The sequence below is a fragment of the Poecilia reticulata genome, chromosome 9 (genome assembly GCF_904066995.2).
Source record: "Poecilia reticulata chromosome 9, P_reticulata-male-v2, whole genome shotgun sequence".
Lineage (NCBI taxonomy): Eukaryota > Metazoa > Chordata > Actinopteri > Cyprinodontiformes > Poeciliidae > Poecilia > Poecilia reticulata.
The window spans coordinates 5,370,370-5,383,069 of NC_088838.1; the positions used below are offsets into that span (position 1 = coordinate 5,370,370).

General features: G+C 41.2%; 1 protein-coding gene across 6 annotated transcripts in view; it reads left to right on the forward strand.

The window, feature by feature from the left end:
- citb (citron rho-interacting serine/threonine kinase b) overlaps positions 1–12,700 on the forward strand; it is a 61,557-nt gene that overhangs the window by 37,281 nt on the left and 11,576 nt on the right. For 3 of the 6 annotated variants that reach the window (XM_081611296.1, XM_081611295.1, XM_081611291.1), the window contains exons 17-29: positions 2,236–2,429; positions 2,867–3,002; positions 3,087–3,191; positions 4,323–4,463; positions 4,752–4,871; positions 5,009–5,240; positions 6,263–6,421; positions 6,597–6,620; positions 9,748–9,918; positions 10,709–10,889; positions 11,348–11,436; positions 11,527–11,631; positions 11,804–11,973. In XM_081611296.1, coding sequence (XP_081467422.1) covers positions 2,236–2,429; positions 2,867–3,002; positions 3,087–3,191; positions 4,323–4,463; positions 4,752–4,871; positions 5,009–5,240; positions 6,263–6,421; positions 6,597–6,620; positions 9,748–9,918; positions 10,709–10,889; positions 11,348–11,436; positions 11,527–11,631; positions 11,804–11,973 — 1,827 coding nt within the window. The remainder of the gene's footprint in view (positions 1–2,235; positions 2,430–2,866; positions 3,003–3,086; positions 3,192–4,322; positions 4,464–4,751; positions 4,872–5,008; positions 5,241–6,262; positions 6,422–6,596; positions 6,621–9,747; positions 9,919–10,708; positions 10,890–11,347; positions 11,437–11,526; positions 11,632–11,803; positions 11,974–12,700) is intronic. The other 3 variants (XM_081611292.1, XM_081611294.1, XM_081611293.1) reach the window with 3 other exon arrangements.

Here is a 12,700-nt window from a genome sequence, read left to right on the forward strand (position 1 = left end):
CCTAAGTCTTCACTTTACCTGAGATACCCACCGTGATATTATCCATGGGCGACCTCAACATCTTGTGTCTAACAGGGTTAAGTGTAAATCAAGCCTGTGAAAGTCTTATGTTATTTTGGTGTTGGTTATGTTTTATTCTGGCTGCAGTGAAACAGAGAGATGAGGCAGCGTGATGTGAGCGCTGGCCCTGTGGGAGGATGTGTGTGTGGGTGTCCAGCATCGCTCTCAGCCCTGCTGGTTGTGTAACCAGCGATGGAAGTCATAGACGAGGGACGGGGTGGTGTGTGGGAGGGATGTGTCATCCCCATCACTCCCAGGTCGTGTCAGCTGTGGAAGCGTTGGACTTCAGAGGGCCGTGGTGTTGCTGCTGCACCGGCAGAGGCTATATTTGTCTTCAAACTCTTTTTCTAAAGCAATGCACCGTAAGACGTGAAACACAGGTCTTTCTAGGCCCTGCTGCGTTCAAACATCCGTCAGAATACAGATGCAAACAAGCTGAGCAGCTGCACTAGTTTGTGTTATTATTTAAAATGAGGGCAGACAATTATATGTTTTACTTTGTGGGTTTTTTTTTCCATTTAACCCAGATATTTTCACATTTTGCAAGCTGCAATCTACCTGAAAAAGTAACTCTTTCCATCCTTTATAAACCATGTATGACCTGATGCCAGTCATCCTCGGATAAAACTTTTATACTTTGTCACTTTCCAAGTCTCTTGTTGAAGATGCATAATTTAGTGCTTCAGGACTGTGGTCAGTTTGGCTGCTTTGAACATTTCAAATAAACAAATGATTGAAACTAAAATGGATTCTTACTTTATTATTTAAACTTTTATTTCATTGCTGACAGAAAAAAAACTCAAAGTACTTACTTGCAATTCCAGCCTGTTGTTTATTGCAAATGTCTGTTTGAGAAAGCTTTTACCACTTTGTAATGCTGTCATCCCTTCTTACAATATTTAAGATGTTGTGGCTTTGAGGAAGGCAGGAGATGAAGGGTTTTTAGCTGTAATGGTCTCAAGTTCTTCCTGCAAACACAGCATATACTATGTTTGTGTAGAGCATTTAAATTTTATCTTTAAATGCTCTAAAGCTTCTACCAGGGACAAATGTGTGGAGGAAATGGTACCATCGTCCTCCCCAGCAACGCCTCTGTTACGTTTCAGAAATGTCAGTTATCGTTGTCATCCATGGATTTTGCTGGAAATAATGTTTTATTCTAAAGGGATACAAAGAAATTTGCTTTAAACTTATAATTCATATTTGTCAACTATGCTGACAAGTGTAGCTAAGTTTTGCCAAAGGGCATTGGCACAGCCTCATACATTTACAAAGCCTGCTTCCTGACTGACTTTCTGAGAATAGTGTATGTTTCTTCCAAGGAACATCGGGGAAATTAATTTGTCTCTTCACTTTCCTCCCATTGGTTCTTAGGTCTACCTACCAGATGAGAGATGTTTGACTTTAACTTTGTGATGTTAGAAATAAGCACATCTCTTAAGCTTGAGATGTTATTTGAGGGATTGCTGTAAAATCAACAACACGACACCAGCGAGTTTCTGTTGCCATGTTTGTACAGGAGGAGTGAATGCTGCAAGTCAGTGACTCAATGCAATCCATCTCCTAAGATAGAAACTTTTTAAACTAATTTGAATAATTAACAGATATTAGTGCACCGTTTGATGACCGAGATCAGTAGGAATGTATTCATGATTGAAATAAAGTGATTTTTCTTCCCAAAGTGCCTTAAGGTGATATTTGCTGGGAAATGGCGCTTCATAAATAAACCAAATAGAATTATATTTAATTTTAATATTACTTTTCATGCATGTGGAAAGTATTCACAGCACTTCACTTTTTCCAGATTTTGTTTTGTTGTGTTACATCCTTATTCCAAATTGTAAATGAATCCGTTTCCTTTCCTTCTTGTTCTGACAGTGGAAAAAGATTGTTGAGCATTTTGTAAATTTATTAAAAATAGAAAACCAACATTCACATAAGTATTCACTTACATTACATCATTACTCTTGATTGCATCTGTCTATATTTTTTAGTAAAGTATTGATATTATGAACTATTTTGTGAACTTCCTGTCAGATTAAGATGAAATATATAAAGTCTCCACTGAAATGACTGAAACTCATTTTGGAGCATGTTTTTTGCTTAATGGCTTCTTCATTGCTTGAGTCTTCATTTGCATACAGCATAACGTAACATACCATCTGATGTGAACAGAACCTGGAGACTCTGAAGACCACGTGCACCATGCTGGAGGAGCAGGTTGTGGAGCTGGAGAGCCTGAACGATGAGCTGCTGGAGAAGGAGCGGCAGTGGGAGGCCTGGAGGGCCACACTGGAGGACGAGAAGAGCCAGGCTGAGAGGAGGACCAGGGAGGTCCAGAGGCTGCTGGACACTGAGAAACAGAACAGGTAGACTACACCGCCGTGTAAGGGTGAGTGATCTGTGCTGTGAGAATACATTTTTTTTAGTAACAAGACACGCTATATTTTAAAACAAGTGCTTGAATTACTAGAAATACCCAACATTTTTTTATCTTAATGTCTCAGTTGATATTGATGTTGGCTCCGGTTCCACCTACACACAATGAAATCAACAAGCTTTGGGCGTATTCCCTTGGGTCTGTTTGAATTTATTTCTGGAAAAAATCTGATTTATTTTCTCTGATTTTATAGACAGCGAATAGCAGTGCAATGAACACTTGGTGCAGTAAAAGAGTATTAAAACATGCTCTACTGATCTGTTCTCCGTCACTCAGAGTAACAGATAAAAATAACGAATGCCCCCCAACATTAGGTCCTCAAAAGTTTAAGAAATCTTGTAGGTAAGTTTGTCTTCTGTGTTTCAGGCTGCGTACGGAGCAGCGATGCTCTGAGTCTCGTCAGGCTGTGGAGCAAGCCGTGAAAGAGCACAAAGCTGAGATTTTGGCCCTGCAGCAAGCCCTTAAAGACCAGAAACTCAAAGCCGAGAGCCTTGCAGACACTGTACGCTTTTCTACACTGTACAACAAACATTTTACCTTGCTGTTTGCAAATTTCAAACTTACGGCTTTTTCTTGTGTTCCTAAGTTAAATGATTTGGAAAAGAAGCACTCTATGCTGGAGATGAACGCCCGGAGTTTGCAACAGAAGCTGGAGAGTGAGAGGGACGTGAAGCAGAGACTGCTGGAGGAGGTGCAGTGCTGTCTCTGAGCCCTCCTGTGTTTCCACCTCACATGCAGATATTTTTAATGCTTTGTGATGTCTCTGTTGTTTTCTTCATGTGTTAGCTTTACAATTAATACAGAAACCCTGCTAAAAGCAAATACTTAGCAAACACTCAGTATCCAGACCTAAAGGTGTTTTCCCACCTGTATACTTGGTTTGTTTGGGGAGCAAAGTTGCAACATTTGTTACATTTTTAGCTGGTGAGGGTTGCTTCCACACTGCACTGTGTCCAACTAAGCAAACCCTTTGAAAAACCTGTTCATCCTCTTGCCTCTGGGGGCGCTGCACCAACAGCCACAGAAGAAACATCCAAGGAAGACACTGAGCGCAACTTCCATCTTCACAAAATCTGAACAGAAATGGATTTTGATGGTTATAGGATTTCTCTTTTGTCTTTGGCAAAAGATCAGCGAGACTGCTGGCGAGACATTTCTCTTGCTAGCAGTTGACTTTACACAATTTATTTGGTTGTATTTGCCCAGAATGCCCTCCACTATAGTCTGCTTCCTGTTTTTGGAATGGTCTCCAGTCTGCTTGGCATTCACATATGCATTCGAACTGCTCTATTGTTCACTACAACCGACCAAAGTTCACTTTTTTGGTCCGGATCAGAGTTTGATTATCTACTCCCACCTTTCCAAACAAATCAGGCAAACATAGTTTAATTGAAGCAGACTAGACAAGGATGTTGTGAATGGACCTTTTGGACACATGAATCTGTTGTGAAAGATTCATGTGTAGCACTAGCAGGAGAAATGTCTTACAGTCTTTTGCCAAAATAAAAGAGAAGTCCTACAACCACTAAAATTTGACGCCACTCCATTTTTGTTTACATTTTGTGAAGAAAGTTACACTCACTGTCTTCTTTGGAAGTTTCGTGTTGCTTTCTTCTGTGGTACTTGATGTAGCAGGTTTTTCAAAGGGTTGCAGTGTGAAAGCGAACCGCATCAACTGAAAATGTAACAAATGTTGCAACTGTGGTCTCCAAACAAACCCTGGTCTACTACTATCAGGTGTGAAAACACCCTAACATTATAGATAATAATGTTCACATCATTATCCAGATAATGATGTGAACAGCTGTTTTTCCCTACGCAGCAAGAGAAACTACAGCAGCAGCTGGACGCCCAGAAGACCCACATATTCCGCCTGACCCAGGGGCTGCAGGATGCTTTGGACCAGACCGATTTACTCAAAACAGAGAGGACTGACTTGGAATACCAGCTGGAGAACATCCAGGTGCTTCTACTTGGCATGTGCATGCACCACAGCTGGCATGTGGGGGGTTGGGGGGGTCAATACACATATATTAGAGATATGAGAGCTCCCGATCAGCACTGACATATGAATACGCTAAAGTTAGTGTAAACCTTTGTGTCGTTATCTGTTCTGGTCCACAGTATTACATAACTCCCCCGTGGCACACAGTCCCCCTTTCTTTCCACCCATCTCCATGTCTCTCTGTCACCCTCTGTGTGAAGTGAATTACTAGAGGAGAAATTCATGGCAGTAGTGATGTTCACTTAGCTCCACCTGCAGGCTGTATACTCTCATGAGAAGGTGAAAATGGAAGGAACCATCACCCAGCAAACCAAGCTCATCGACTTCCTCCAATCCCAGGCCCACGGAGGCTCCAAGAAGAAAAAAGTAAGCTCCATTCGCACGACGAATCCTGCTGTTTTTATGAAATACAAGCAAAGATGTCTGAAGCATGCCGGCTGATAACCTTGGAGCCATTCTCCACTGTGTTTCTCTCTGTTTTTGTTTGCATTGTGTCGTTTCAGGGTCTTTTTGGACGAAGGCGAGAGGACCTGTTGGCCGCCATGGCTGCTCAGGCCCAGGCACAGGGCCAGAGTCAGGGTCAAGGTCAGGTCTCCCCCGTGCCCCCCATCCAGCCGGTGCCTCTGCAGTACAGCGACATGAAGGCGGCTCTGGATAAAGAGCGCACTCGCTGCTCTGAGCTGGAAGACGCTCTGCAGAAAATGAGAGCAGAGCTGAGATCTCTGAGAGAAGAAGGTGGGACTGACCTGCACCAGCTTACACTGAATTATGTTTAGCAATCTAAAACAGAAGACACTTAAAAGCCTTAATATTGCAGTAGCATGATCTTACGCTGAACAGTTTAGAAAAATCAAACTTTTAATTTGAGCACACGGAAAAACTACTATATCAAAGAATAAATATTTTTAACATCATATTTGGTACCTCTTACAATCCATTTGAAATAAATACACTTGAAGCATTTTGTTTAGATTTATGTTTTTTCTAGAAACTTCTAATTAGTAATTCATGAATTGCTGTTTCCTCAAGGCATACTTTTGAGGTGACACATAGATCAATTTCTCTTGGCTGGTGGCCACTATTGTGGATGAGAACCTACATCTGCCCTGACACCACACTGAGAAACCTAAACCATGGTTGAAATGCAGAGGACTCAGTGTGAGCAGAAATAAAGCAGGGTTAGTTAAAAGGTAGTTGTTTTTTTTGTTGTTCTTGGCTATGGACTCTGTGCTATCTAGCACTAAGTTACCTGATTGCTAAATTCCTACTTGGCCTCACCTAAAATTAATGTTTCTGATAGAAAGGCTGTGTAGCCAGAAAGAATCCATTCAAGCGCAGGGAGAATATGTTGGGCCACTTCTAATGTTGTTAAAAGCAGTTGTTTCTCAGCATGTGGCTTCCCTCCCACTGAATGGATGTGATGTTGATTAAAATCAAGGATGTTGAATAAACATCCTTGATTAAAGGATGTTTCTAAAATTGCCAGTATGAGATTTTGCTGCTGCAATAAAAGTTGCCTTTATTCTAAGTTATTTTACGTGCCTTTAAGGCTGTGTATGTGCACATTGATAAAAATGAATAAATAAATTGAGGGAAAAAACTAATGAATCCATGTCAGAAAGAACCTTAAGCATGTGGTAAATGTTTGTTTTTGGTTGACCACAAGGAAAAGATTTGTCCCTCTTCTTAAAGTCATCTTTGCAATAGAGGTGAGGATTACATAACAATGCAAGTTCATCTAATGACTCTGCGCTCAGCTCTCCAGTATAAGGATCACGGCAGCACTGCGAACCCTGCCGCAGCACGGCAGCAGATCATCATGTCTGCCATGGTGAAGTCTCCTGAGCACCAGCAGGGCCCGACGGGCCTGGCACCCTCCAACTCAGGACGCAGGAAGGACACACCGACACCAGAGGGTGAGTCAGAGACAGCCTCCACCACGGCTCTAGTCTCACAGGACTCTTAAATACAGCCTGACGATGAAACACATGTTGACACAGCACAAATGCAGCATGACTACAAGCTGATATCAATAACATTTGAAAGATTCATTTACAAAACCTCTACTATCCTCTTTTACACACCTTTCAGAGAGAAGGAGGGTCACTTTTGAAAGTAAGTTGTACAAAGTCATGGTCTCCGCAGTTTGATCTCTTTTCTCCTTTTTTGGCCAGATTTTAAAAGCTCTGCACTATTTGAACTGTCGGGTTGCATCATGTTCGTCAGAGGTGGCTGAAAGGCTTCAGTGCAAAGCTTTAGAAATCTGTAGCACTTTTTGATCCCAGTTGCTGCTTTTCAGTCTCATTCCCAGAACCTTTCTCTGTTATTTAGCCGACTCCAGTCCCACCTAAACTTCACACCATACACTGAGATGCACCATGTGATAAACTCTGCAATGCACAAATTATTGGAAACTACATTCTGAGCTAAAGGTTTTATCCAGTCGTGTTTATAAGACAAATGAACACAAAACATTTAGATGTGCAGGACAAACTGGATGTCAACCAAATACCCTAATGCACATGATCAGCCTCTGATAAAGAAAGGTGACTCCACTGCATGATGCAGCTACTACCATGTTTCAAGATGACAATAAGTCCAGAGTTTACTTCTATGGCAGATTTCACCATCAAGTCAAAGTGTTTTACTCCATAAAAGTAAGTTCCATTAACCAATTAAGAAACAAGCAATAAATATTAAATTTTGTCTAAATCAGCAAGCAAATATACATCAATGTTCCAGTTACTATGAATCAATGGCATCTCAAAGGAACTCAGTGTTTCAGCTGTTTTGCAGTTTTCTGGCAGTTTGTTACAGATTTGTGGTGCATAGAAGCTGAATGCTGCTTCTTGGTTTATTCTGGGAAAGCAAAGCAGATCAGAACCAGAAAACCTGAGAGGTTCTGGAAGGTTGATACAACAACAGCAGATCTTTAATGTATTGTGGTGCTAAACCGTTCAGTGATTTATAAACTAACACAGTATTTTAGAGTCTGTTCTCTGAGTTACAGGGAGCAAGTAGAGGGACTTTAAAACTGGTGTGATGTTCTCCATCTTCCTGGTTTTAGTGAGAACACCAGCAGCAGTGTTCTGGATCAGCTGCAGCAGGAGGACTGATTTTTGCTTTTTAGTCAGACCTGTGAAGACGCTGTTGCAGTAATCAGTGTGACTAAAGATAAACGCATGGATAAGTTTCTCTAGATCTTGCTGGGACATTAGCCCTTCAATCCTAGAAATGTTGTTTCAGGTGGTAGAAGGCTGATTTTGTGTCTCTGAAGGTTCAGGTGTGAGTCCATCACTACACGCAGATTTCAGGCCTGATCACTATTTTCCATAAGAAAAATAGCCACAAGAAAACTAAAATCAAAGCGCAGAGGCTTTGAGCCACTACAAAATTACCAGACCTAAATTCTCGTGGATCATTTTTTGTAGCCGTTTTGGTCAATTAGATTTAGAAAGTATCTTTTTAAAGATACTGTTCATTTGCCTTTTGGCCACAAGGCCACAAAGAATGGCCTTGCTCAAGCCCAAGCGTTTCAGAGCGGTCCCCTGCTGATGGAACAATGGAGCAATGTGACTACAGCAAACCTTCAAGTAAAGAAGCTAAAGTTAATCAAAAGCTTTGGTGGTTGTTAAAAGAGAGGGGCGTCTGGTTTTATTGATGTGTAAATCATTGGTTGATGTAACGGTAGAATTAATGGTGCGGGGTTTGACAGTGAAGCGTGAATTTTGACTCTGTCCTTTTCTCTTTGTGCTCGGCTGTCTGTGTTGGTGTTTATTTACATGGGGGAGGGACTGATGAGAAGGCTAACCTCTCATCTCTCCCACGCAGGAGCTGTCAGCTGAGAAATGTACCTGGCTGTTAGATTTTTCCTGAATTCATTATGACGACGCTTAACATCACCAAAATGCAGGCGAGGACAGATTTCACTGACTGTGACATCTAATGAATTTTCTTTCTGCATATCATCTGCTGGTTTATGAGCAGCTTCACATGACACAGCTGCATTGCATTAAGGCAAATCAACCCACAGGTTTTCACTGTGGAGTCCAAAAGTTCAACATTTGGTTAATAAAATGTCACAATTTATGTTGCAACTGTGTGGAGAGAAAACAATTTAAACCTAATACAAATCTGCGCAATTTGTTGGCAGTTCTTTTTATTCTGTTAAGCTATTGTTTGATGAGGATCCTGATACTTTGGAGTCAATTTTTCTGTTCTTCAAACAATATTTGAACAAATTTAGCTCTGTGTTCCTGAAAGGAGACACAGAAGTTCTACCGTTCCTATGAAAACCTTCAATCCAGACAGAAATGTAAAAATCTGATAAATAAGATTAAAGGTAGTCTCTTTGCAATGATGAACACAGTTCTAGTTAAGATTTTGGTAGATTTCTAGTAAAGGGTAGAAAATATATATTTTTTAAGCATGACTCCCAAATGATAACTAGCTATCTAGTGGTTGTTATGGAAACTCTTTGCTGTAGTTCTTGATTAGTGAACTTAAGTTGTTTTTATTTCACTATGTGGAAGATAAATATGGGTTTTTGTCTAGCTAGCCTAGTGTCTAAAATACGTACATAATTATTTATTCTCCAAGCCAACAGAAAGCGGTGGATTAGACGTTCCTAGAAACTGACTAATTTAAATTTAGACTAAAAGTTTTGGTTATTTTTATATAAAGGGGATTATTTGGGGTAACTGTTAGACCAGTTAACTTAATTAAGGACAATTACTTCTTAACATGTATTTTTCCCCATCACTGAATAAATACTTTCAAATGAAAGGATGGATTTTTAAAATGAGTATTTCTGAGTGGGATTATTTTTGTGCAAATAATCTTTCCAAATTAAAACCACTTCCCATTTCAATTCAGTTCAATTCATTTGACCTGTTTTATTTGATCATTGTAAAGTGAGAGGATCAATATGATAATCAGCTCCAAAACGGCATTTTATTGCTCATGGAAGAGATTTTTTTTCTCCGTATAACAATGAAGAGACTTCACACCGACTGGATAATCCCTTTAAAAATCAGCAAAGTGAGCACAATCCAAAGCAAACAATTAAACGAGTTGACCTTTCAAGCGTTTTTGCCTTCAGAGTTTACTTGCATACGCATTCTGCTCAACATCTTCCAGTTCCTTTTGCAGCATGACGCTCTAAGGTGTTGAGGTTTTGGATGTACCTGGGCGGGGCGGAGCGGAGCGGCGCGCCCTCACCGTGTTCCCTGTCTGTATTCAGAGTACAGCCGTCGTCTGAAGGACAGTCAGCGAGACCGAGAGAGGGAGAGAGAGCGGGTGCTCCACCACAACACCCCTCACCGGTTCACAGTGGGGCTCAACATGAGGGCCGCCAAGTGCACCGTGTGCCTGGATACTGTTCACTTTGGCCGCCAAGCGGCGACTTGCCTCGGTGAGTCAGAGAACACACAAACCTCATGTAAACTAGATCTATTTATATACAACTGCATAATCAATCTGATGAATCGATTATTAAAATAATTGTCAACGAATTTATTAATCGACTAATCGTTAACTGGAGGTCACAGACTGTAAAAAAAAAGGCTGAAAAAGCAACACAGAGCAGTAATTAAACAAAACCTGTGCTAAAAGTATTTACACTTTGCATTTAAGATGAAAAACCTTCACTGTCTGTAAATTTGTTCTACCCAGAACTCAAGTGGCAAAATTTAGCTTCGCCTGATTCAGATTGTATGAAAAAATGCTTCTATTGAGCACCTTTTTCTAACCAGTTATTAATCAATAAAATGAACACCAGATCAGCCCTACGCTGTACTGACGGTAAGTCGAGCAGAACTGTACATCTGCTGAGCTGATTTTACAAGCTACTTCTCAGAGCAACTCTGGTAAAAACAATATGAAAGGGTTAACAGAAGAGCGATGCTGTGATTACTTCCTGAAGGCGGAGCTTCAAAAAGAGCAGGAGTTTCTTAAAGATACAGAGGCCAAATTTCAAGGCTTTACAAAGTTAAAAAAATTACAAAGTCAAATTTCTTAAATTGTATCTAATATAACATTTAGCGACAGCTGAAGTAAGTAATGTAATGATACCCCTTTAATAACTTTGCTTAAATTTGGTACAGTTAACACTTCAAAGTGCTTTTAAATATATTCCTTTGATATATTCTACTCTCAGGTCTTCCACACATGGCCTTGCATTGAGTGTTTGTGTCTCTCTGCAGAATGCCACGCTCTGTGCCATCCGAAGTGCTCGGCCTGCCTTCCAGCCACCTGCGGCATGTCCAGCGACTGCTCTCTGCACCTCTCTGAGGGACTGTGTAGAGACAAAGGCAGCTCTCCAGGCCAGCAGATCAAAGAAGCCGGCGGCCACATGCACCTGGAGGGCTGGATGAAGCAACCCAGGTCAGCTATAGCCAGGCTAATACAGGGAGAGTGAAAGTCTTTAGCAAAAATAGTATTTTTCCATTGTTCTCTGCCAGTAAAATGCTTCTGGGAGCTAATCAGACGGTACCTGAATCCAACTCCCCCTTTTGAAAGTTTCCTGGTTGTCAGAGCACAACACAGGCACCATTCATTATGTTCTGTCACCCAGTGTTGTATAAAAACTGCTTAGATACTAGTACATCTAAAGAAAAATTGTGTAAAAGTGCAATACTTCTTGCCAGTCATCTGTAATAGTGAGCTTGGAGTTCTTAAGTTGTTTTTATCACCGTCTTCCTCAATGTTTATGGTGGTAAGACAAATATGTACAATAGTTGAGGGTTTACCACATGTAATAAAAATAACACTTCCTGTAAGTACAGTAACACATATCTCCTGTACTTTTTTGTTATTTAATGTTCCTTTTCCGTGTGTGGCAGGAACGGGAAGCGGGGTCAGGGTTGGGAGAGAAAGTATGTGGTTCTGGACGGCACTAAAGTTTCCATCTACGAGATTGAGCCAAGAGAAGGTTAAACAATGAGTGAACGATTGTTGGATACTTGAAAATACAAGCGCTACCATCTACCCACTGCTTGTTCCTGGTCCCTTTGCCTTTCAGACTCTGTGAAGCCTCTGGAGGAGTTTGACTTGTGTCTGTCAGAGGGAGAGGTGATGATTCATGGAGCAGTCGGAGCCTCTGAGCTGCCAAACACCGCCAAGTCTGGTAGACTCCCTTTGTCTTCATCTCCAATCATTCCCACTACCCATTACCTGCTTATTAGTTTTTGTTTATATTTAAGTTTTTATGTTATTGTCACATTTTGTCATTCTTTTTTAAAAAAAGGATGAAGTGAATTCTGAACTTTTTCGCCTTTCTATAACTTCCTTTGTGCCAGATGTTGCATACGTCCTGAAGCTGGAGTCCCGCTGCCATACACCCTGCTGGCCTGGTCAGGCTGTCTACTTCATGGCCCCCAGTTTCCCCGACAAGCAGCGCTGGGTGGCCGTGATGGAGTCGGTGGTGGCCGGGGGCCGAGCCGCGCGGGAGAAGGCCGAGGCCGATGCAGTGAGTATTGCTGTAGCTCGCTGCTTAGATGCTGGATGTCTCACATTCACACAAGAGGGAAGATTCATTAACACACTGAATGTCTTCAGTCATTTTAAAGGGGCAGCATTATGTGTTTTCAACCACATAGTGGCATTTTATAGCATAATCAAGTAACTGTTGACTTAATTTGTTAAAAATATTCTACGTATACAGTTCTAGAAAAAACGAAGAGCCCACTGCACTGAACCCCGCTGAAAACCTCCTGGTTGTTCCACCAAATATTGATTTCTAAAATCTTCTTGAGTTCAAACATTAGTACTGTTGTTTTCACTGAGAAGTAGCTAATATAATGAGCTCAGCAGATGTCCAGTTGCACCAGGTGTTTGCTAATTGTTGCTGGCTAGTCTGAAGGAGCTGAGTGGGGAAGTCGGAGGGGAGGGGGGCGCTGCTCGGTGAGGTGGAAGCTTGTAAACTGCAGCTCTGAGGAGAAGCTGCATCTTGAAGGCGAAGCAAGGTCCACCCAGGTGTTTTGCCCATCTGAATGGTTGCCATGGAGATTAAAGAATCTCTCAAACGTTCATGAAAGAATCAAGGCAACACTTCATATGTTTTTGATTAGTGAATAACGTTATAACATGATGTCAAGCTCTGAAAAGTGCATTTTACATAATACTGCCCCTTTAAGGATTCATTTAAAGATTCAGATACTGACCTCTAATTTCACATGCATATGCCATTAACTGTT